Raw genomic sequence first — 25,701 nt, 5'->3', positions numbered from 1 at the left:
TACTAACTAAGGACTAGTTCACCAGGGGTATAGTACTAACTAAGGACTAGTTCACCAGGGGTATATTACTAAGGACTAGTTCACCAGGGGTATATTACTAACTAAGGACTAGTTCACCAGGGGTATATTACTAACTAAGGACTAGTTCACCAGGGGTATATTACTAACTAAGGACTAGTTCACCAGGGGTATATTACTAACTAAGGACTAGTTCACCAGGGGTATATTACTAACTAAGGACTAGTTCACCAGGGGTATATTACTAACTAAGGACTAGTTCACCAGGGGTATATTACTAAGGACTAGTTCACCAGGGGTATAGTACTAACTAAGGACTAGTTCACCAGGGGTATAGTACTAACTAAGGACTAGTTCACCAGGGGTATATTACTAAGGACTAGTTCACCAGGGGTATAGTACTAACTAAGGACTAGTTCACCAGGGGTATAGTACTAACTAAGGACTAGTTCACCAGGGGTATATTACTAACTAAGGACTAGTTCACCAGGGGCATATTACTAACTAAGGACTAGTTCACCAGGGGTATATTACTAACTAAAGACTAGTTCACCAGGGGTATATTACTAACTAAGGACTAGTTCACCAGGGGCATATTACTAACTAAGGACTAGTTCACCAGGGGTATATTACTAACTAAAGACTAGTTCACCAGGGGTATATTACTAACTAAGGACTAGTTCACCAGGGGCATATTACTAACTAAGGACTAGTTCACCAGGGGTATATTACTAACTAAGGACTAGTTCACCAGGGGTATATTACTAACTAAGGACTAGTTCACCAGGGGTATATTACTAACTAAGGACTAGTTCACCAGGGGTATATTACTAACTAAGGACTAGTTCACCAGGGGTATATTACTAACTAAGGACTAGTTCACCAGGGGTATAGTACTAACTAAGGACTAGTTCACCAGGGGTATATTACTAAGGACTAGTTCACCAGGGGTATATTACTAACTAAGGACTAGTTCACCAGGGGTATATTACTAACTAAGGACTAGTTCACCAGGGGTATATTACTAACTAAGGACTAGTTCACCAGGGGTATATTACTAACTAAGGACTAGTTCACCAGGGGTATATTACTAACTAAGGACTAGTTCACCAGGGGTATATTACTAACTAAGGACTAGTTCACCAGGGGTATAGTACTAACTAAGAGAGACTAAACGTAATTTATCATAATATAACTGAGAGACTGAACGTAATTTATAATAATATAACAGAGACTGAACGTAATTTATCATAATATAACTGAGAGACTGAACGTTATTTATCATAATATAACAGAGACTGAACGTAATTTATCATAATATAACTGAGAGACTGAACGTTATTTATAATAATCGGTCACAAGTGTTTCTCTAAAAGCTGTCTGGGTTTAAATATCTTCTATTGTACAGAAAGCTGAATCAATTACTAGATTACTTCCTGTTACGTTCCCCAGCAAGAAAAACTCTAATTGTCGCTCAAACAGGGGAATTAACTAAATGTCACTGACAACCAAACCTAAACCGGTGGGGTTTTAGGAGGGGTTCTGAAAGACACTCATGGGGATGTCCACTGAAAGTTGACCCATTCTGTAAATGTGGCTCCATCCCTAACACTCACCGAGAGGCTGTGTAGGATGATGTGTTCTGGGGACGAGGGGGACGAGCTAGCCGTCAGTGTGACGGTGGGATTGCTGGAAAGGCTGAGCGGCAGGCTCTGATTGGCTGCTGTCTGAAGGAAGTATGTCCCTGGAGTCCCTGTAGGGTGCAGGTGGAAAGACTACACACACACACACAGTGATTGTTGTGATAGCATAGTGAGATTAAAAGAGGATTACATCAACATTGTGTCTACAAGGTAATATTATGGTCTAATCCAACTCACAGGTAGGATCTGTAAGGTCTGCAGAGCAGCAGTGTTGAGGGTGATGGTCTCTGTGTCACTGGCACCAGCACTGTCTGAGGCTGATAGAGACACCAGTCAGTACACACACACCCACACACCCACTCACACACACACACACACTGTCTGAGGCTGATAGAGACACCAGTCACTACACACACACACACTTACTTCCCCTCCCCTGTACTGACCCAGGTGTGTGATCTGCAGGGGGATCTGCAGTGCTGTGACGGGCCGGGGGGGGGAGCTACAGCACTCCTCCAATCGCGTGACTCGGATCTGCAGGGAAGGGCTACCTGGCCCAGTGCCCGCCCCTAACGGCACCTGAGTCTCCATCAACTCCTGAAGACCCTTCAGTAACACTACACACAAACACACAGTATTATCTGCAGTAGTAACACTATCACTAGTTTGTAAACATGCATGATTTAAACATGTTGCTGATACTGGATATGAGAGGTCAGGGGTGAGGAGAGGTAAGGGTCAGAGAACAGGAGGGAGAAGTAAGAATCAGAGGTCAGGAGTGAGAGGTAGGGGTCAGGAGAGGGTCAGATGAGTTGGTAGGGGTCAGGAGTGAGATCTAAGGGTCAGGGGTCAGGAGAGGTAAGGGTCAGAGGTGAGGAGAGGTAAGCGTCAGGGGTTAGAGGTGAGGAGAGGTAAGCGTCAGGGGTGAGGAGAGGTCGGGTCAGAGGTGAGGAGAGGTAAGGGTCAGAGGTGAGGAGAGGTAAGGGTCAGCTGTCAGAGGTGAGAAATGATGAGAGGTAAGGGTCAGGGGTCAAGAGGAGAGGTCAGAGTAAGGGGTTAGAAGTGAGGAGTGATGAGAGATAAGGGTCAGAGGTGAGGAAAGGTAAGGGTCGGGTCAGAGGTGAGAAAAGATGAGGTAAGGGTCAGAGGTGAGGCCCAGGGGTGTTACCGTGGAAGGGCAGTTCCTTGTGATTGGCTACTTGTCTCTTGATGCTCCACCACTTAGATCTGAGCCACTGAGGAGAGCGAACACTGCTCCACCCCCCCGCTAGCTCCTCCCACTTTAACTCATTCTCATCATCCACATCCAACTCCACTATCCTGCACACACACACACACACACACACGGAGAGAGAGTAAGCCAGAAGAAGTAGACACCAGATAAAGGTACTTTCATCAATAAAGCTGGTTTGAATTCTGCTTTCTAATAAATGTAATTACCCACCCAGAACCCCACCACCTAGACCCCCACCACCCAGAACCCCACCACCCAGATACCCACCACCACCCAGTACCCACCACCCAGATACCCAACCCCCACCACCCAAATACCAACCACCCAGATACCAGACCCCCACCACCCAGACCCCCACCACCCAGACACCCAACCCCCACCACCCAGATCCCCACCACCCAGATCCCCACCACCCAGACACCCACCACCCAGACCCCCACCACCCAGACCCCCACCACCCAGACCCCCACCACCCAGACCCCCACCACCCAGACCTACCTGTGTACTAAGCTGAGATCCTGGTCTTTGGTCCACTCCGTCCCTCCACTCTGTTTCCAGTTGAGGTAGTTGAGCCATTTAGAGCGACACTGTTTCTCCGACCGCGTTCCCACCAGATCAGCTACAGCCGCCCACGACACCCCGCCCGTCACCGCACGGCCCGGACACACACCCGCCAGGGCATAGACACTGTCCGATAGACGCCTCTCCTCCTCCTCACTCCACTTCCCTACACACACAGACAACTGTAAGTCCCGCTTCCTAAAGCATAAACCCTCCAGGATAAAGTGTCTGACCTGCTTCCTAAAGCATAAATCCTCCAGGATAAAGTATCTGACCTGCTTCCTAAAGCATAAACCCTCCAGGATAAAGTATCTGACCTGCTTCCTAAAGCATAAACCCTCCAGGGTAAAGTATCTGACCTGCTTCCTAAAGCATAAACCCTCCAGGATAAAATGTCTGACCTGCTTCCTAAAGCATAAACCCTCCAGGATAAAGTATTTGACCTGCTTCCTAAAGCATAAAGCCTCCATGATAAAGTATTTGACCTGCTTCCTAAAGCATAAAGCCTCCATGATAAAGTATCTGACCTGCTTCCTAAAGCATAAACCCTCCAGGATAAAGTATCTGACCTGCTTCCTAAAGCATTAACCCTCCAGGATAAAGTATCTGACCTGCTTCCTAAAGCATAAACCCTCCAGGATAAAGTATCTGACCTGCTTCCTAAAGCATAAACCCTCCAGGATAAAGTATCTGACCTGCTTCCTAAAGCATAAACCCTCCAGGATAAAGTATCTGACCTGCTTCCTAAAGCATAAACCCTCCAGGATAAAGTATCTGACCTGTGTTGCAGGTGTCCTTCATTAGTCGGCAGCGGTCTTTAACAGACGAGGCGCTGCGGCCCAGAGCGGCTCCTATGGTGGCCCAGTCATTACCATGCTTCTGTCTCAGCCTAAACACATCACATCCTCAGACTGCAGCACATATGGACTGGAGACACATTTAGAGGAGGAAGTGATGTCATACTCACTCTTTCAGCTTGTTGATCTCCTCAGGAGAGTACCTTTACAACGACAACAGCAACAACAACAACATCAGCTCACACACACCAACCCACCAAAACTCTGTGTGTGTGGAGGGAGGGGTTGCTATGATGTGTGTGTGTGGAGGGAGGGGTTGCTATGATGTGTGTGTGTGGAGGGAGGGGTTGCTATGATGTGTGTGTGTGGAGGGAGGGGTTGCTATGATGTGTGTGTGTGGAGGGAGGGGTTGCTATGATGTGTGTGTGTGTGTGGAGGGAGGGGTTGCTATGATGTGTGTGTGTGGAGGGAGGGGTTGCTATGATGCGTGTGTGTGTGGAGGGAGGGGTTGCTATGATGTGTGTGTGTGTGGAGGGAGGGGTTGCTATGATGTGTGTGTGTGGAGGGAGGGGTTGCTATGATGTGTGTGTGTGGAGGGAGGGGTTGCTATGATGTGTGTGTGTGGAGGGAGGGGTTGCTATGATGTGTGTGTGGGGGAGGGATTGCTATGATGTGTGTGTGTGGAGGGAGGGGTTGCTATGATGTGTGTGTGGAGGGAGGGGTTGCTATGATGTGTGTGTGGAGGGAGGGGTTGATATGATGGTGTGTGTGGGGGAGGGGTTGATATGATGGTGTGTGTGGGGGAGGGGTTGATATGATGGTGTGTGTGGGGGAGGGGTTGATATGACGGTGTGTGGGGGGGAGGGGTTGATATGACGTGTGGGTGGGGGGAGGGGTTGATATGACGGTGTGTGGGGGGAGGGGTTGCAGGTATGACGGCGTGTGGGTGGGGGGGGGAGGTATGACGGTGTGTGTGGGGGGAGGGGTTGCTATGACGGTGTGTATGGGGGGAGGGGTTGCTATGACGGTGTGTATGGGGGGAGGGGTTGCTATGACGGTGTGTGTGGGGGGAGGGGTTGCTATGACAGTGTATGTGGGGGGAGGGGTTGCTATGACGGTGTGTGTGGGGGGAGGGGTTGCTATGACGGTGTGTGTGGGGGGAGGGGTTGCTATGACGGTGTGTGTGGGGGGAGGGGTTGCTATGACGGTGTGTGTGGGGGGAGGGGTTGCTATGACGGTGTGTGTGGGGGGAGGGGTTGCTATGACGGTGTGTGGGTGGGGGGGAGGAGGTATGACGGTGTGTGGGTGGGGGGGAGGAGGTATGACGGTGTGTGTGTGGGGGGAGGGGTTGCTGTGTGTGTGTGGGGGGAGGGGTTGCTATGATGTGTGGAGGGAGGGGTTGCTATGATGTGTGTGTGTGTGGAGGGAGGGGTTGCTATGATGTGTGTGTGTGTGGAGGGAGGGGTTGCTATGATGTGTGTGTGTGTGTGGAGGGAGGGGTTGCTATGATGTGTGTGTGTGTGGAGGGAGGGGTTGCTATGATGTGTGTGTGTGTGGAGGGAGGGGTTGCTATGATGTGTGTGTGTGTGGAGGGAGGGAGGGGTTGCTATGATGTGTGTGTGTGTGGAGGGAGGGGTTGCTATGATGTGTGTGTGTGTGGAGGGAGGGGTTGCTATGATGTGTGTGTGTGTGGAGGGAGGGGTTGCTATGATGTGTGTGTGTGTGGAGGGAGGGGTTGCTATGATGTGTGTGTGTGTGGAGGGAGGGGTTGCTATGATGTGTGTGTGTGTGGAGGGAGGGGTTGCTATGATGTGTGTGTGTGTGGAGGGAGGGGTTGCTATGATGTGTGTGTGTGGAGGGAGGGGTTGATATGATGTGTGTGTGTGGAGGGAGGGGTTGCTATGACGGTGTGTATGGGGGGAGGGGTTGCTATGACGGTGTGTGTGGGGGGAGGGGTTGCTATGACGGTGTGTGTGGGGGGAGGGGTTGCTATGACGGTGTGTGTGGGGGGAGGGGTTGCTATGACGGTGTGTGTGGGGGGAGGGGTTGCTATGATGGTGTGTGTGGGGGGAGGGGTTGATATGATGGTGTGTGGGTGGGGGGGAGGAGGTATGACGGTGTGTGGGTGGGGGGGAGGAGGCATGACGGTGTGTGTGGGGGGAGGGGTTGCTATGACGGTGTGTGTGGGGGGGGGGTTGCTATGACGGTGTGTGTGGGGGGAGGGGTTGCTATGACGGTGTGTGTGGGGGGAGGGGTTGCTATGACGGTGTGTGTGGGGGGAGGGGTTGCTATGACGGTGTGTGTGGGGGGAGGGGTTGATATGATGGTGTGTGGGTGGGGGGGGGAGGTATGACGGTGTGTGTGGGGGGAGGGGTTGCTATGACGGTGTGTGTGGGGGGAGGGGTTGCTATGACGGTGTGTGTGGGGGGAGGGGTTGATATGATGGTGTGTGGGTGGGGGGGGGAGGTATGACGGTGTGTGTGGGGGAGGGGTTGCTATGACGGTGTGTGTGGGGGGGGTTGCTATGACGGTGTGTGTGGGGGGAGGGGTTGCTATGACGGTGTGTGTGGGGGGGGGTTGCTATGACGGTGTGTGTGGGGGGAGGGGTTGCTATGACGGTGTGTGTGGGGGGAGGGGTTGCTATGACGGTGTGTGTGGGGGGAGGGGTTGCTATGACGGTGTGTGTGGGGGGAGGGGTTGATATGATGGTGTGTGGGTGGGGGGGAGGGGTTGATATGATGGTGTGTGGGTGGGGGGGAGGAGGTATGATGGTGTGTGGGTGGGGGGGAGGAGGTATGATGGTGTGTGGGTGGGGGGGAGGAGGTATGATGGTGTGTGTGGGGGAGGGGTTGCTATGATGTGTGTGTGGGGGGGGGAGGTATGACGGTGTGTGTGGGGGGAGGGGTTGCTATGACGGTGTGTGTGGGGGGAGGGGTTGCTATGACGGTGTGTGTGGGGGGAGGGGTTGATATGATGGTGTGTGGGTGGGGGGGGGAGGTATGACGGTGTGTGTGGGGGGAGGGGTTGCTATGACGGTGTGTGTGGGGGGAGGGGTTGCTATGACGGTGTGTGTGGGGGGAGGGGTTGATATGATGGTGTGTGGGTGGGGGGGGGGGAGGTATGACGGTGTGTGTGGGGGAGGGGTTGCTATGACGGTGTGTGTGGGGGGGGTTGCTATGACGGTGTGTGTGGGGGGAGGGGTTGCTATGACGGTGTGTGTGGGGGGGGGTTGCTATGACGGTGTGTGTGGGGGGAGGGGTTGCTATGACGGTGTGTGTGGGGGGAGGGGTTGCTATGACGGTGTGTGTGGGGGGAGGGGTTGCTATGACGGTGTGTGTGGGGGGAGGGGTTGATATGATGGTGTGTGGGTGGGGGGGAGGAGGTATGATGGTGTGTGGGTGGGGGGGAGGAGGTATGATGGTGTGTGGGTGGGGGGGAGGAGGTATGATGGTGTGTGGGTGGGGGGGAGGAGGTATGATGGTGTGTGTGGGGGAGGGGTTGCTATGATGGTGTGTGTGGGGGAGGGGTTGCTATGATGGTGTGTGTGGGGGAGGGGTTGCTATGATGGTGTGTGTGGGGGAGGGGTTGATATGATGGTGTGTGTGGGGGGAGGGGTTGATATGATGGTGTGTGTGGGGGAGGGGTTGTTATGATGGTGTGTGGGGGGAGGGGTTGTTATGATGGTGTGTGGGGGGAGGGGTTGATATGACGGTGTGTGGGGGGAGGGGTTGCTATGACGGTGTGTGGGTGGGGGGGAGCAGGTATGACGGCGTGTGGGTGGGGGGGAGGAGGTATGACGGTGTGTGTGGGGGGAGGGGTTGCTATGATGTGTGTGTGTGTGGAGGGAGGGGTTGCTATGATGTGTGTGTGTGTGGAGGGAGGGGTTGCTATGATGTGTGTGTGTGTGAAGGGAGGGGTTGCTATGATGTGTGTGTGTGTGGAGGGAGGGGTTGCTATGATGTGTGTGTGTGTGAAGGGAGGGGTTGCTATGATGTGTGTGTGGAGGGAGGGGTTGCTATGATGTGTGTGTGTGGAGGGAGGGGTTGATATGATGGTGTGTGTGGAGGGAGGGGTTGATATGATGGTGTGTGTGGGGGAGGGGTTGATATGATGGTGTGTGTGGGGGAGGGGTTGATATGACGGTGTGTGGAGGGGAGGGGTTGATATGACGGTGTGTGGGGGGAGGGGTTGATATGACGGTGTGTGGGGGGAGGGGTTGCTATGACGGCGTGTGGGTGGGGGGGAGCAGGTATGACGGCGTGTGGGTGGGGGGGAGGAGGTATGACGGTGTGTGTGGGGGGAGGGGTTGCTATGACGGTGTGTGTGGGGGGAGGGGTTGCTATGACGGTGTGTGTGGGGGGAGGGGTTGCTATGACGGTGTGTGTGGGGGGAGGGGTTGCTATGACGGTGTGTGTGGGGGGAGGGGTTGCTATGACAGTGTGTGTGGGGGGAGGGGTTGCTATGATGGTGTGTGTGGGGGGAGGGGTTGATATGATGGTGTGTGGGTGGGGGGGAGGAGCTATGACGGTGTGTGTGGGGGGAGGGGTTGCTATGACGGTGTGTGTGGGGGGAGGGGTTGCTATGACGGTGTGTGTGGGGGGGGGGTTGCTATGACGGTGTGTGTGGGGGGAGGGGTTGCTATGACGGTGTGTGTGGGGGGAGGGGTTGCTATGACGGTGTGTGTGGGGGGAGGGGTTGCTATGACGGTGTGTGTGGGGGGAGGGGTTGATATGATGGTGGGTGGGGGGGGGAGGTATGACAGTGTGTGGGGGAGGGGTTGCTATGACGGTGTGTGTGGTGGAGGGGTTGATATGACGGTGTGTGTGGGGGGAGGGGTTGCTATGACGGTGTGTGTGGGGGGAGGGGTTGCTATGACGGTGTGTGTGGGGGGAGGGGTTGCTATGACGGGTTGCTATGACGGTGTGTGTGGGGGGAGGGGTTGCTATGACGGCGTGTGGGTGGGGGGAGGGGTTGCTATGACGGTGTGGGTGGGGGGGGGGGAGGAGGTATGACGGTGTGGGTGGGGGGGAGGGGTTGCTATGACGGTGTGTGTGGGGGGAGGGGTTGCTATGACGGTGTGTGTGGGGGGAGGGGTTGCTATGACGGTGTGTATGGGGGGAGGGGTTGCTATGACGGTGTGTGTGGGGGGAGGGGTTGATATGATGGTGTGTGGGTGGGGGGGAGGGGTTGATATGATGGTGTGTGGGTGGGGGGGAGGAGGTATGATGGTGTGTGGGGGAGGGGTTGCTATGATGGTGTGTGTGGGGGAGGGGTTGCTATGATGGTGTGTGTGGGGGAGGGGTTGATATGATGGTGTGTGTGGGGGGAGGGGTTGATATGATGGTGTGTGTGGGGGAGGGGTTGCTATGATGGTGTGTGTGGGGATGGGTTGCTATGATGGTGTGTGTGGGGGGAGGGGTATGATGATGTGGGGGGGGGGGGTGTGGGTGACTGACGATGTGGGGGGGTGTGATGGTGTGGGTGAATGATGTGGTGGGGGGTATGATGATGTGTGGGTGAATGATGATGTGGGGGTGGCTATGATGATGCGGGGGGGGCTATGATGATGTGTGGGGTGGGGCTATGATGATGTGTGGGGTGGGGCTATGAAGATGCGGGGGGGCTATGATGATGCGGGGGGGCTATGATGATGTGGGGGGGCTATGATGATGTGTGGGGTGGGGCTATGATGATGTGTGGGGTGGGGCTATGATGATGTGTGGGGGGGCTATGATGATGCGGGGGGGAGAATGATGATGCGGGGGGGCTATGATGATGTGTGGGGTGGGGCTATGATGATGTATGGGGTGGGGCTATGATGATGTGTGGGGTGGGGCTATGATGATGTGTGGGGTGGTATGATGATGTGTGGGGTGGGGCTATGATGATGTGTGGGGGGGCTATGATGATGCGGGGGGGGGGGGGCAATGATGATGCGGGCGGGGCTATGATGATGTGTGGGGTGGGGCTATGATGATGTATGGGGTGGGGCTATGATGATGTGTGGGGTGGGGCTATGATGATGTGTGGGGTGGTATGATGATGTGTGGGGTGGGGCTATGATGATGTGTGGGGGGCTATGATGATGTGTGGGGTGGGGCTATGATGATGTGTGGGGTGGGGCTATGATGATGTGTGGGGTGGGGCTATGATGATGTGTGGGGTGGGGCTATGATGATGCGGGAGGGGCTATGATGATGTGTGGGGTGGGGCTATGATGATGTGTGGGGGGGCTATGATGATGTGGGGGGGGGCAATGATGATGCGGGGGGGGGCAATGATGATGCGGGGGGGGGCAATGATGATGCGGGAGGGGCTATGATGATGCGGGAGGGGCTATGATGATGCGGGAGGGGCTATGATGATGCGGGGGGGTAGGATGATGTGGGGGGGGTATGATGATGTGTGTGTGTGTGGGCGGGGGGAGTACTGACTTGCCCACATGGTTGCGGTTATCGTACATGCGGAGGACTCGTCGGTAGACGGCGAACAGAGGTCGGTTCAGACCCCAGGCCACGCTGCGGTAGAAATCCTTACGCTCCTCCTTAGACATCTCAAAGATGATCTCAGCTGGGTCCTCCATTCCCCGACCCTGCACACACACACAAAGTAGTACAGACTCCCTAACACAAGTCACCTGGTGGGAACTCTTACCGTGTGTGTGTGTGTGTGTGTGTGTGTGCGTGTGTACCTTCACATATTGTTGGATGTTGCTCATCAGGAGGTCGATCTCCTCTTTAGACCACATGCCTTGTTTCCACTTATGACCTGCAGACAAACAACCAATCACAGCCTCTGTTAGCCCACTGACCAATCACAGCCTGCGTAAACCCACTGACCAACCACAGATATATGTAGCAAGCTCCATGTGCATTGTATGTACACCTTTGTTAACCAGTGTGTCTTTATCCTCCTTGGTGGTGAACCAGGCCTGGCTGACAGGAGATATCTCTTCACTGTTCTGAGGATCCTCACTCTGCAAGATCTACACACACACAGTAAAGAAAAATTAAGAGGACGGGAGGGGAGAGGAGAGAGAATGAAAGGAGAGAGGAGACGAGGAGAGGAGACGAGAAAGAGAGGAGAGAGGAGAAGATGAGAGGAGAGAGAATGAAAGGAGAGAGGAGACGAGGAGAGGAGAGAGAATGAAAGGAGAGAGGAGAAGATGAGAGGAGAGAGGAGAAGATGAGAGGAGAAGAGAAAGAGAGGAGAGAGAATGAAAGGAGAGAGGAGAAGATGAGAGGAGACGAGAAAGAGAGGAGAGAGAATGAAAGGAGGAGAGGGAATGAGGAGGAGAGAGAGAATTAGAAGAGGAGAGAGAATCAGAGGAGAAGAGAGGAAGAGGAGAGAATGAGAGGAGAGAAAGAGGTCGTGGGAGGGGTTTGTCAGGTACCTGTATCTGGGCCACCCCCTCTTCTGTAATGTCACTGTCGTCGGTGGCGGTCATAGTCACCTCGAAGCTCTCGTCTCCCTCTGACACTGAAACAAAGACTTATCAATGACCCAAGACCAGCTCAGTTCATCCCTACCATTATGACAATGAGTCATCCTAATGCTGCATCAAATGTACATGGTCCTAGGGGCATTGGCAGATACAATGTAAGTAACTTAAATTATGTCCCCTTAATTGCCCTGAATGCCTCAGGTTATCAGTCAACCCACCAGGGTATTTACAAACAGCATAGGAATTAAATAATCAATATGTACTGATCATCTCTTTACTAATGCTGCAGAAACTTGTTTTAAAGCAGTATCCAAATCCATAGGATGTAGTGATCACAATATAATAGCCATATCTAGGAAAACCAAAGTTCCAAAGGCTGGACCTAATATAGGGTTCAAAAGGTCATACAAGAAGTTTTGTAGTGATTCATATGTTGATAATGTAAAGATTATTTGCCGGTCTGTGGTGTGTAATGAGGAGCAACCAGACGCTGCTGGTCTGTGGTGTGTAATGAGGAGCAACCAGACGCTGCTGGTCTGTGGTGTGTAATGAGGAGCAACCAGACGCTGCTGGTCTGTGGTGTGTAATGAGGAGCAACCAGACGCTGCTGGTCTGTGGTGTGTAATGAGGAGCAACCAGACGCTGCTGGTCTGTGGTGTGTAATGAGGAGCAACCAGAAGCTGCTGGTCTGTGGTGTGTAATGAGGAGCAACCAGACGCTGCTGGTCTGTGGTGTGTAATGAGGAGCAACCAGACGCTGCTGGTCTGTGGTGTGTAATGAGGAGCAACCAGACGCTGCTGGTCTGTGGTGTGTAATGAGGAGAAACCAGACGCTGCTGGTCTGTGGTGTGTAATGAGGAGCAACCAGACGCTGCTGGTCTGTGGTGTGTAATAAGGAGCAACCAGACGCTGCTGGTCTGTGGTGTGTAATGAGGAGCAACCAGACGCTGCTGGTCTGTGGTGTGTAATGAGGAGCAACCAGATGCTGCACTTGACACATTTATGTAATTGCTTATTCTAGTTACTAATAAGCATGAACCCATTAAGAAAATTACTGTAAAAACTGTTAAATCCCTGCGGATTGATGAGGAATTTAAAAATTGTATGGTTGAGAGGGATGAGGCAAAAGGAATGACAAATAAGCCTGGCAGCCCAACTGATTGGCAAACGTACTGCAAATTAAGAAATCATGTGACTAAACTAAATAAAAATAAACTATACTATGAAACAAAAATGTATTTACATAAAGAATGATAGTAAAAAGCTTTGGAGCATCTTAAATTACATTTTGGGAACAAAAGCCAACTCGGCTCCATCATTCATTGAATCAGATGGCTCATTCATCACAAAGCCCACTGATATTGCCAACTACTTTAATGACTTTTTCATTGGCAAGATTAGCAAATTTAGAGATGACATGCCAGCAACAAACGCTGACACTACACATCCAGGTATATCGGACCAAATTATGAAAGACAAGAATTGTACTTTTGAATTCCGTTAAGTCAGTATGGAAGAAGACATTCAACAAGCACAGCACTTACACAAATGACTGATGATTGGCTGATAGAAATTGATGATAAAATGATTGTGGGGGCTGTCTTGTTAGACTTCAGTGCAGATTTGGACATGATTGATCATAGTCTGCTGCTGGAAAGACGTGTGTTATGGTTTTACACCCCCTGCTATAATGTGGATGAAGAGTTACCTGTCTAACAGAACAGAGGGTGTTCTCTAATGGAATCCTCTCCAACATAATCCAGGTAACAGAACACAGAGGGTGTTCTCTAATGGAATCCTCTCCAACATAATCCAGGTAACAGAACACAGAGGGTGTTCTAGAATGGAAGCCTCTCCAACATAATCCAGGTAACAGAACACAGAGGGTGTTCTAGAATGGAAGCCTCTCCAACATAATCCAGGTAGAATCAGGCATTCTCCAGGGCAGCTGTTTAGGACCCTTACTGTTTTCAATGTTTACTAACGACACGCCATTGACTTTGAGTAAAGCCAGTGTCTCTGTTTTCGGGTTGACTCAACACTATACATGTCAGCTACTACAGCGACTGAAATGACTGCAACACTCAACAAAGAGCTGCAGTTAGTTTCAGAATGGGTGGCAAGGAATAAGTTAGCCCTAAATATTTCCAAAACTAAAAGCATTGTATTTGGGACAAATCATTCACTAAACCCTAAACCTCAACTACATCTCATAATGAATAATGTGGAAATTGAGCAAGTTGAGGAGACTAAACTGCTTGGAGTAACCCTGGATTGTAAACTGTCATGGTCTAAACATATTGATACAACAGTTGCTAAGATGGGGAGAAGTCTGTCCATGATAAAGCACTGCTCTACTTTCTTAACAACACTATCAACAAGGCAGGTCCTACAGGCCCTAGTTTCTACCTTCTTAACAACACTATCAACAAGGCAGGTCCTACAGGCCCTAGTTTCTACCTTCTTAACAGCACTATCAACAAGGCAGGTCCTACAGGCCCTAGTTTCTACCTTCTTAACAGCACTATCAACAAGGCAGGTCCTACAGGCCCTAGTTTCTACCTTCTTAACAGCACTATCAACAAGGCAGGTCCTACAGGCCCTAGTTTCTACCTTCTTAACAGCATTATCAACAAGGCAGGTCCTACAGGCCCTGGTTTTGTCGCACCTTGACTACTGTTCAGTTGTATGGTCAGGTGCCACAAAAAAGGACTTAAGAACATTGCAGTTGGCACAGAACACTTGCACTTGGATGTACACAGAGAGCTAATATTAATACATATGCATGTCAATCTCTCCTGGCTGAAAGTGGAGGAGAGATTGACTTCATCACTACTTGTTCGTGTAAGAGGTGTTGACAAGCTGAATGTACCAAGCTGTCTGTTTAAAATATTTGCACACAGCTTGGACACCCATGCAAACCCCACCAGTCATGCCACCAGAGCTCTCTTCACAGTCCCCAAGTCCAGAACAGACTATGGGAGGCGCACAGTACTACATAGAGTCATGACTACATGGAACTAACTCTATTCCACAGTACCACATAGAGTCATGACTACATGGAACTCTATTCCACAGTACTACATAGAGCCATGACTACATGGAACTCTATTCCACAGTACTACATAGAGCCATGACTACATGGAACTCTATTCCACAGTACTACATAGAGCCATGACTACATGGAACTCTATTCCACAGTACTACATAGAGCCATGACTACATGATACTCTATTCCACAGTACTGCATAGAGCCATGACTACATGGAACTCTATTCCACAGTACTACATAGAGCCATGACTACATGATACTCTATTCCACAGTACTACATAGAGCCATGACTACATGGAACTCTATTCCACAGTACTACATAGAGCCATGACTACATGGAACTCTATTCCACAGTACTACATAGAGCCATGACTACATGGAACTCTATTCCACAGTACTACATAGAGCCATGACTACATGGAACTCTATTCCACAGTACTACATAGAGCCATGACTACATGGAACTCTATTCCACAGTACTACATAGAGCCATGACTACATGGAACTCTATTCCACAGTACTACATAGAGCCATGACTACATGGAACTCTATTCCACAGTACTACATAGAGCCATGACTACATGGAACTCTATTCCACAGTACTACATAGAGCCATGACTACATGGAACTCTATTCCACAGTACTACATAGAGCCATGACTACATGGAACTCTATTCCACAGTACTACATAGAGCCATGACTACATGGAACTCTATTCCACATCAGGTAACTGATGCAGAAGGAGAATCAGATCTAAAAAGGGGACTGTGAAGAGACACAAACAAAATGTACAGACACATGCATATGTATACAATGTGATATTGTTGTATGATGGTTTTATACATGTTGTATTGTAGATATGTAGTGGTGTAATAATGTTATACTGTTTTATCTGTAATGGAAGTGCTTTAATATGTCTGGACCCCAGGAAGAGTAGCTGCTGCCTTGGCAGGAAGTAATGGGGATCCATAATAAACCCCAGGAAGAGTAGCTGCTGCCTTGGCAGGAAGTAATGGGGATCCATAATAAACCCCAGGAAGAGTAGCTGCTGCCTTGGCAGGAAGTAATGGGGATCCATAATAAACCCCAGGAAGAGTAGCTGCTGCCTTGGCAGGAAGTAATGGGGAAATACAAATACACTGTAGGACATCAGTTAACCCACTGTTCCTAGACCAGTTAACCCCACTGTTCCTAGACCAGTTAACCCCACTGTTCCTAGACCAGTTAACCCACTGTTCCCAGACCAGTTAACCCACTGTTCCTAGACCAGTTAACCCACTGTTCCACTGTTCCTAGACCAGTTAACCCACTGTTCCTAGACCAGTTAACCCACTGTTCCTAGACCAGTTAACCCACTGTTCCTAGACCAGTTAACCCACTGTTCCTAGACCAGTTAACCCACTGTTCCTAGACCAGTTAACCCACTGTTCCCAGACCAGTTAACCCACTGTTCCCAGACCAGTTAACCCACTGTTCCTAGACCAGTTATCCCACTGTTCCTAGACCAGTTAACCCACTGTTCCACTGTTCCTAGACCAGTTAACCCACTGTTCCTAGACCAGTTAACCCACTGTTCCTAGACCAGTTAACCCACTGTTCCTAGACCAGTTAACCCACGTTCCTAGACCAGTTAACCCACCGTTCCTAGACCAATTAACCCACCGTTCCTAGACCAGTTAACCCACCGTTCCTAGACCAGTTAACCCACCGTTCCCAGACCAGTTAACCCACTGTTCCTAGACCAGTTAACCCACTGTTCCTAGACCAGTTAACCCACTGTTCCTAGACCAGTTAACCCACTGTTCCTAGACCAGTTAACCCACTGTTCCTAGGCCATCATTGGAAATCAGAATGTGTTCTTAACTGACATGTTAAATAAAGGTTACATTTTTAAAAAAAAGTGATAAACACTGAGTATACAAAATATTATGAACACCTGCTCTTTCCATGACAGACTGACCAGGTGAATCCAGGTGAAAGCTATGATCCCTTATTGATGTCACTTGTTAAATCCACTTCAGAGTAGATGAAGGGGAGGAGACAGGTTGAAGAAGGATTGTTAAGCCTTGAGACAATGGAGACATGGATTGTGTCTGTGTGCCATTCAGAGGGTGAATAGACAAGACAACATGTTGAAGTGTCTGAACGGGTTATGATAGTAGGTGCCAGGAGCACCGGTTTGGGTCAAGAACTGCAACGCTGCTGGGGTTTTCACGCTCAACCGTTTCCTGTGTGTATCAAGAATGGTCCACCACCCAGAGGACGTCCAGCCAACTTTACACAACTGTGGGAAGCATTGGCGTGTCAACATGGGCCAGCATCCTTGTGGAACTATTGACACCTTGTGGAGTCCACGACCCAATGAATTAAGGCTGTTGTGAGGGCAAAAGGAAGGGGGGGGGGGGGAGCAACTCCATATTAGGAAGGTGTTCCTAATGTTTGGTATACTCAGTGTAGTCGACCAGTCTGTCTATCCTGGCCTCTGTCCACCATTCGTAGTGACAATATAGTCTACCAGTCTGTTTACCCTGCCCTCTGTGGGACTCCACCAGACCCATGATTACTGTATATATACCCAACATCAACGTATCTGTTAGTTGGGGGTCGGGGGGGGGGGACTACACCAGCCCCATGATTACTGTATATATACCCAACATCAACGTGTCTGTTAGTTGGGGGTCGGGGGGGACTACACCAGCCCCATGATTACTGTATATATACCCAACATCAACGTGTCTGTTAGTTGGGGGTGGGGGTGGGACTACACCAGCCCCATGATTACTGTATATACACCCAACATCAATGTGTCTGTTAGTTGGGGGTGGGGGGGGGGACTACACTAGCCCCATGATTACTGTATATATACCCAACATCAACGTGTCTGTTAGTTGGGGGTCGGGGGGGGACTACACCAGCCCTATGATTACTGTATATATACCCAACATCAACGTGTCTGTTAGTTGGGGGTGGGGTGGGGACTACACCAGCCCTATGATTACTGTATATATACCCAACATCAACGTGTCTGTTAGTTGGGGGTCGGGGGGGGACTACACCAGCCCCATGATTACTGTATATATGTGATAACCTTTAGATGCTTGCAATGCGCAGTGATGGAAAAGTACTGTGTAAATGGAGATGTACTGCTTCAGTTCTCAGGCTGAGAGCTGCCTGCACCTGCTGATAGTCACCCAGCCTCAAGTCCGAGGTAGCAGAGAGAGAAACCACAGTCTGCACATGTTTTACTCATCTTAGATACTTTGTATCTAATCCAGTGCAACAATGTTAAGGTATGATTGACGGTAGGTTGTCCACACCAACTACTATAAGGAGCGTTGTCTCCTGTTTCACCACACAGATCTTTACTATAGACTAATGAGGTATTCTGTATGTGAATCTCTGTCTGCAATTGCATTTTATTACTAAAGAGTTTTATACCAAGGTTCCTGTGTCATCTATCTGAAAGACTGATAGTTGAAGGAAACTTACATGTTCCCATGTGGAAAATCATGAGCGCATTCAACATTGAAGTCGACTTTATAGGGGAGTCAAGACTGTCTGATCTACTAACCACCCTGCATCATAACTAACCACCCTGCATTATAAATGACCACCCTGCATCATAACTAACCACCCTGCATCATAACTAACCACCCTGCATCATAACTAACCACCCTGCATCATAACTAACCACCCTGCATCATAACTAACCACCCTGCATCATAACTAACCACCCTGCATCATAACTAACCACCCTGCATCATAACTAACCACCCTGCATTATAAATGACCACCCTGCATCATAACTAACCACCCTGCATTATAAATGACCACCCTGCATCATAACTAACCACCCTGCATCATAACTAACCACCCTGCATCATAACTAACCACCCTGCATCATAACTAACCACCCTGCATCATAACTAACCACCCTGCATTATAAATGACCACCTTGCATCATAACTAACTACCCTGCATCATAACTAACCACCCTGCATCATAACAAACCACCCTGCATCATAACTAACCACCCTGCATCATAACTAAACACCCTGCATTATAACTAACCACCCTGCATCATAAGTAACCAGCCTGCATCATAACTAACCACCCTGCATCATAACTAACCACCTTGCATCATAACTAACCACCCTGCATTATAAATAACCACCCTGCATCATAACTAACCACCCTGCATTATAACTAACCACCCTGCATCATAACTAACCACCCTGCATCATAACTAACCACCCTGCATCATAACAAACCACCCTGCATCATAACTAACCACCCTGCATCATAAGTAACCACCCTGCATCATAACTAACTACCCTGCATCATAACTAACCACCCTGCATCATAAATAACCACCCTGCATCATAACTAACCACCCTGCATTATAAATGACCACCCTGCATCATAACTAACCACCCTGCATTATACATGACCACCCTGCATCATAACTAACCACCCTGCATTATAAATGACCACCCTGCATCATAACTAACCACCCTGCATTATAAATGACCACCCTGCATCATAACTAACCACCCTGCATCATAACTAACTACCCTGCATCATAACTAACCACCCTGCATCATAACAAACCACCCTGCATCATAACTAACCAGCCTGCATCATAACTAACCACCCTGCATCATAACTAACCACCCTGCATCATAACTAACCACCCTGCATTATAAATGACCACCTTGCATCATAACTAACCACCCTGCATTATAACTAACCACCCTGCATCATAACTAACCACCCTGCATCATAACTAACCACCCTGCATCATAACTAACCACCCTGCATCATAACTAACCACCCTGCATCATAACTAACCACCCTGCATCATAACTAAACACCCTGCATCATAACTAACCACCCTGCATCATAACTAAACACCCTGCATTATAAATGACCACCTTGCATCATAACTAACCACCCTGCATCATAACTAACCACCCTGCATTATAAATGACCACCTTGCATCATAACTAACCACCCTGCATCATAACTAACCACCCTGCATCATAACTAACCACCCTGCATCATAACTAAACACCCTGCATCATAACTAACCACCCTGCATCATAACTAACCACCCTGCATCATAACTAACCACCCTGCATCATAACTAAACACCCTGCATCATAACTAAACACCCTGCATCATAACTAACCACCCTGCATCATAACTAACCACCCTGCATCATAACTAACCACCCTGCATCATAACTAAACACCCTGCATCATAACTAAACACCCTGCATCATAACTAACCACCCTGCATCATAACTAAACACCCTGCATTATAAATGACCACATTGCATCATAACTAACCACCCTGCATCATAACTAACCACCCTGCATTATAAATGACCACCTTGCATCATAACTAACCACTCTGCATTATAACTAACCACCCTGCATCATAACTAACCACCCTGCATCATAACTAACCACCCTGCATCATAACTAACCACCCTGCATTATAAATGACCACCTTGCATCATAACTAACCACTCTGCATTATAACTAACCACTCTGCATCATAACTAACCACCCTGCATTATAAATGACCACCTTGCATCATAACTAACCACTCTGCATCATAACTAACCACCCTGCATCATAACTAACCACCTTGCATCATAACTAAACACCCTGCATCATAACTAACCACCCTGCATCATAACTAAACACCCTGCATTATAAATGACCACCCTGCATCATAACTAACCACCCTGCATCATAACTAAACACCCTGCATTATAAATGACCACCTTGCATCATAACTAACCACCCTGCATCATAACTAAACACCCTGCATTATAAATGACCACCTTGCATCATAACTAACCACTCTGCATCATAACTAACCACTCTGCATCATAATGTGCGTGTTACCGTGTGGAAGATAATGTGTGTGTTACCGTGTGGAAGATAATGTGTGTGTTACCGTGTGGAAGATAATGTGTGTGTTACCGTGTGGAGGACAGTGTAGTATGATGCTGCCGTCGCTGTCCTGGGTGAGAGTGACCGAGTTGACAGACTCCAGGGTCACCGAGTCCTCGTCTTCCCCCGTGCTCATACTGAAACACACACACACACACACACTTAAACTACACTGATAGCATGCGTGTCAAGAAAGATATGCCATTAATTTATAATAGTTGACCACATTTAGATGGGCAGTACAACAAGGAAATAGGACACAATAAAATAGGACACAAGGAGGCCCCAGATCTGGATCAGTGAATCTCTCTCAACTGAGTCAAATATAACAAACTGTGTGCTTGAATTAGAGGTGAACTGATTAATCGGAATGGCCAATTAATTAGGGCATATTTAAAGTTTTCCTAACCATTTGGAAATCAGTATTTTTGGGCGCCGATTTCCGATAATTATATATATATATATATACACACACACACACATTTTATTTTTTTGTAGACATTTTATTTAACTAGGCAAGTCAGTTAAGAAGACATTCTTATTTTCAATGACGGCCTACTGTGGGTTAACTGCCTTGTTCAGGGGCAGAACGACAGATTTTCACCTTGTCAGCTCAGGGGTCCAATCTTGCAACCGCAGTTAACTAGTCCAACGCTCTAACCATTGCACTCCACGAGTAGCCTGCCTGTTACGCGAATGTAGTAGAAGCCAAGGTAAATTGCTAGCTAGCATTAAACTTATCTTATAAAAAACAATCAATCATAATCACTAGTTATAACTACTGATCCAGTTTAGCAGGCAATATTAACCAGGTGAAATTGTGTCATTTCTCTTGCGTTCATTGCACGCAGAGTCAGGGTATATGCAACAGTTTGGGCTGCCTGGCTCATTGCGAACTAATTTGCCAGAATTTTACGTAATTATGACATAACATTGAAGGTTGTGCAATGTAACAAGAATATTTAGACTTAGGGATGCCACCCGTTAGATAAAATACCGAACGGTTCCGTATTTCACTGAAATAATAAACGTTTTGTTTTCAAAATGATAGTTTCCGGATTCGATCATATTAATGACCAAAGGCTCGTATTTCTGTGTGTTATTATGTTGTAATTAAGTCTGATTTGATAGAGCAGTCTGACTGAGCAGCAGCAGGCCCGTAATCATTCATTCAAACAGCACTTTCGTGTGTTTTGCCAGCAGCTCTTTGCAAGCAGAGCGCTGTTTATGATTTCAAGCCTATCAGCCTAATGGCTGGTGTAACCAATGTGAAATGGCTAGCTAGTTAGCTGGGTGTGCGCTAATACTGTTTCAAACGTCACTCGCTTTTAGATTTGGAGTAGTTGTTCCCCTTGCGCTGCAAGGGCCGCGGCTTTTGTGGAGCAATGGGTAACAATGCTTCGAGTGTGGCTGTTGTGATGTGTTGCTGGTTCGAGCCCAGGTAGGGGCGAGGAGAGGGACGGAAGCTATACTGTTACACTGGCAATACTAAAGTGCCTATAAGAACATCCAATAGTCAAAGGTATATGAAATACAAACGGTATAGAGAGAAATAGTCCTATAAATACTATATTAACTACAACCTAAAACCTCTTACCTTGGAATATTGAAGTCTCATGTTAAAAGGAACATGTTCTCATGTTCTGATCAAGGAACTGAAACATTAGCTTTTTTACATGGCACACATTTTTACATGGCACATATTACTTTCTTCTCCAACACTTTGTTTTTGCATTATTTAAACCAAATTGAACATGTTTCATTATTTATTTGAGGCTAAATTGATTTTATTTATGTTTTATATTAAGTTAAAATAAGTGTTAATTCAGTATTGTTGTAATTGTCATTATTACAAATAAAAAATTAATCGGTATTGGCTTTTTTGATCCTCCAATAATCGGTATCGGCGTTGAAACATAATCTGTCAACCTCTACTGTGAATACCATGTAGCTAGCTGAGCCTGTGAATACCGTGTAGCTAGCTGAGCCTGTGAATACCGTGTAGCTAGCTGAGCCTGTGAATACCGTGTAGCTAGCTGAGCCTGTGAATACCGTGTAGCTAGCTGAGCCTGAGAATATTGTGTAGCTAGCTGAGCCTGAGAATATAATGTAGCTAGCTGAGCCTATATATATATCATGTAGCTAGCTGAGCCTGTGCATACCATGTAGCTAGCTGAGCCTGTGCATATCATGTAGCTCGCTGAGCCTGTGGATACCATGTAGCTAGCTGAGCCTGTGAATACCATGTAGCTAGCTGAGCCTGTGAATACCGTGTAGCTAGCTGAGCCTGTGAATACCGTGTAGCTAGCAGAGCCTGAGAATATTGTGTAGCTAGCTGAGCCTGTGAATACTGTGTAGCTAGCTGAGCCTGTGAATACCGTGTAGCTAGCTGAGCTTGTGAATATCATGTAGCTAACTGAGCCTATATATATCATGTAGCTAGCTGAGCCTGAGAATATCATGTAGCTAGCTGAGCCTACGCATATCATGTAGCTAGCTGAGCCTGTGAATACCATGTAGCTAGCTAGCTGAGCCTGTGAATACCATGTAGCTAGCAGAGCCTGAGAATATTGTGTAGCTAGCTGAGCCTGTGAATACCGTGTAGCTAGCTGAGCCTGTGAATACCGTGTAGCTAGCTGAGCCTGAGAATATTGTGTAGCTAGCTGAGCCTGTGAATACCGTGTAGCTAGCTGAGCCTGTGAATACCGTGTAGCTAGCAGAGCCTGAGAATATTGTGTAGCTAGCTGAGCCTGTGAATATCGTGTAGCTAGCTGAGCCTGTGAATACCATGTAGCTAGCTGAGCTTGTGAATATCATGTAGCTAGCTGAGCCTGTGAATACCATGTAGCTAGCTAGCTGAGCCTGTGAATACCATGTAGTTAGCTGAGCCTGTGAATACCATGTAGCTAGCTGAGCCTATATATATATCATGTAGCTAGCTGAGCCTGTGAATACCATGTAGCTAGCTGAGCCTACGCATATCATGTAGCTAGCTGAGCCTGTGAATACCATGTAGCTAGCTGAGCCTGTGAATACCATGTAGCTAGCTGAGCCTGTGCATACCATGTAGCTAGCTGAGCCTGTGCATATCATATAGCTCGTTGAGCTTGTGCATATCATATAGCTCGCTGAGCCTGTGCATATCATGTAGCTAGCTGAGCCTGTGGATACCATGTTGGGTAGCTTGTTTAGCCCCAGATCAGTGCATGACAGGAGAAGAGACGAGTGAAGGACACCAACTAACTAATAAGAATGAGATGCACCCAGTCGTTGTCGTGGTACCAGCTAGCTAATGCACTTTGGCTAAAACACGAATTATTTAGCTAGCCTCGTTCGTTCAGTAAGGCTTTTATAGTTACGGCTGTGTCTTAGTCAAAAACAGAGGCTTTACAATAACGGCTAAATCAAATAAAAATGTATTTGTCACATGCTTCGTAAACAACAGGTGTAGACTAACAGTGACAAAATAATGAGGAATAAATAGACAATGAGTAACGATAACTTGGCCATATACACAGGGTACCGAGTCAATGAGCAGGGAGGGGTACGAGGTTATTGAAGTAGATAGGTACATACAGGTAGGGGTAACGTTACTAGGCAACAGGATAGATAAAACAGCAGCAGCAACGTATACATGATTACACAACCAGGCCCTGTGCTGGTCGTTAGCCATAGCACATCATGCTAACTAGCTAGCATGCCAGCTAAATGAAAGAAGGCGAAAAGTCTCCGACGCCATGTTAGATCAGAAATTGTAGCTTGTGGTGTCTACGCAGGGTCGACATTTCAGCGTTGTTATTGTGTTGTGTTTATGTTGCAGCCCGTTTCATCATTGGCTCTATCTTTTTTTTACCACATCGAGCCCCAAGCACAATCTGAATTATACGTTTGATTTTGTTACTTACTTCCTGTTTTTGGTCCGGGCACTTCGGAGAGACCAGGATGGAGGCAAATGCCAGGATGGAGAACCACTCTGGTGGGGTTTCCGCTAGATAACACAGCCACAAAGGCGAAATCGTAAAAAATCGTGAAAAAAAGGTCTTCATTTCATGTTAGGGCTAGGTATGAGGTTAGCAGTGTTAGTTTAAAACCAGAGTTTAAGAAGATATTTTGTCGAAATAGGCGGGGGTTATGACTTTGTGGCTGTGTTAACTAGTGACTACCCTCTGGTAGAGAAGGCATGAGGGTTGCCAGATAAGGTCAGAAAAACAAAGTTTCTTCAGTTGCTTTGGTCAGAGAGGAAGAGGCAAAGTGAGACGTTTTACTTCGCCCGAAATCTGTCCACGATAAATAAGAATACGAATTGAGAAATGTTCATATAGAGGCCAATGAGTGTCAAATTTGGTCAACAAAAAAGGTAATTGCTAATTTGCTATGTGAGGCTTATTTGATTCAATATACGTTTCGTAATGGTTGACCTAAAGTGTTACCAATGCACTGATATAGGTGGAAGTGTCGCATTTCAGCAACTTTAAAAAATGACATTGCCATTGAGGGATTTTAAATTAGTCAACTGGGTGGGGATTTCTATTAGTTGAAGGCAATCAGCATATGGAGAATAAAATTGACTACTTTAAAATGGAGATGGCCTTAATGGCGATGCCCATGCTGTCACAGATGCTACAATGGCACAGATACAAAGATGAGTCCTCTATCTCTCTCTATGGCCTGTTGTTCACCGGTATTTTCCCTCTCATTGGCTATAATGGTCCTACTGATCTTTCCTCCTCCCATCTGCCTTCCATCTTTTAGGACATGTATTTCCATTGTAAGAGCAGTCAATCGACTATATTGTCAATATAAAAGACAATCTTTGCTTTGGTTCAAATCTAAAGGTGTCCAACAAACTAAAGGTCTCCAAACTGTTAACGGATATTTATTTTTTTATTTTACCTTTATTTAACTAGGCAAGTCAGTTAAGAACAAATTCTTATTTTCAATGACGGCCTAGGAACAGTGGGTTAACTGCCTGTTCAGGGGCAGAACG

At 48.0% G+C, this 25,701-nt stretch overlaps 1 protein-coding gene across 2 annotated transcripts; it reads right to left on the bottom strand.

Moving 5' to 3' along the window:
- Positions 1-1,634: 1,634 nt before the first annotated feature.
- Positions 1,635-24,795, bottom strand: LOC139393218 (cyclin-D-binding Myb-like transcription factor 1; the record flags this gene model as incomplete). 2 transcript variants are annotated; one of them, XM_071141661.1, is given in 13 exon segments in its annotated part: positions 1,635-1,793; positions 1,899-1,978; positions 2,108-2,278; positions 2,830-2,981; positions 3,394-3,622; positions 4,236-4,345; positions 4,424-4,456; positions 10,688-10,845; positions 10,945-11,021; positions 11,139-11,238; positions 11,647-11,732; positions 20,745-20,851; positions 24,620-24,795. In XM_071141661.1, coding segments are annotated over 12 exon segments (1,461 nt in total), but the record flags the coding sequence as incomplete, so codon positions are not given.
- Positions 24,796-25,701: the final 906 nt, after the last annotated feature.

This window comes from Oncorhynchus clarkii, chromosome 33 (assembly GCF_045791955.1).
Source record: "Oncorhynchus clarkii lewisi isolate Uvic-CL-2024 chromosome 33, UVic_Ocla_1.0, whole genome shotgun sequence".
Lineage (NCBI taxonomy): Eukaryota > Metazoa > Chordata > Actinopteri > Salmoniformes > Salmonidae > Oncorhynchus > Oncorhynchus clarkii.
This window is presented reverse-complemented; position numbering and strand designations above follow the sequence as displayed.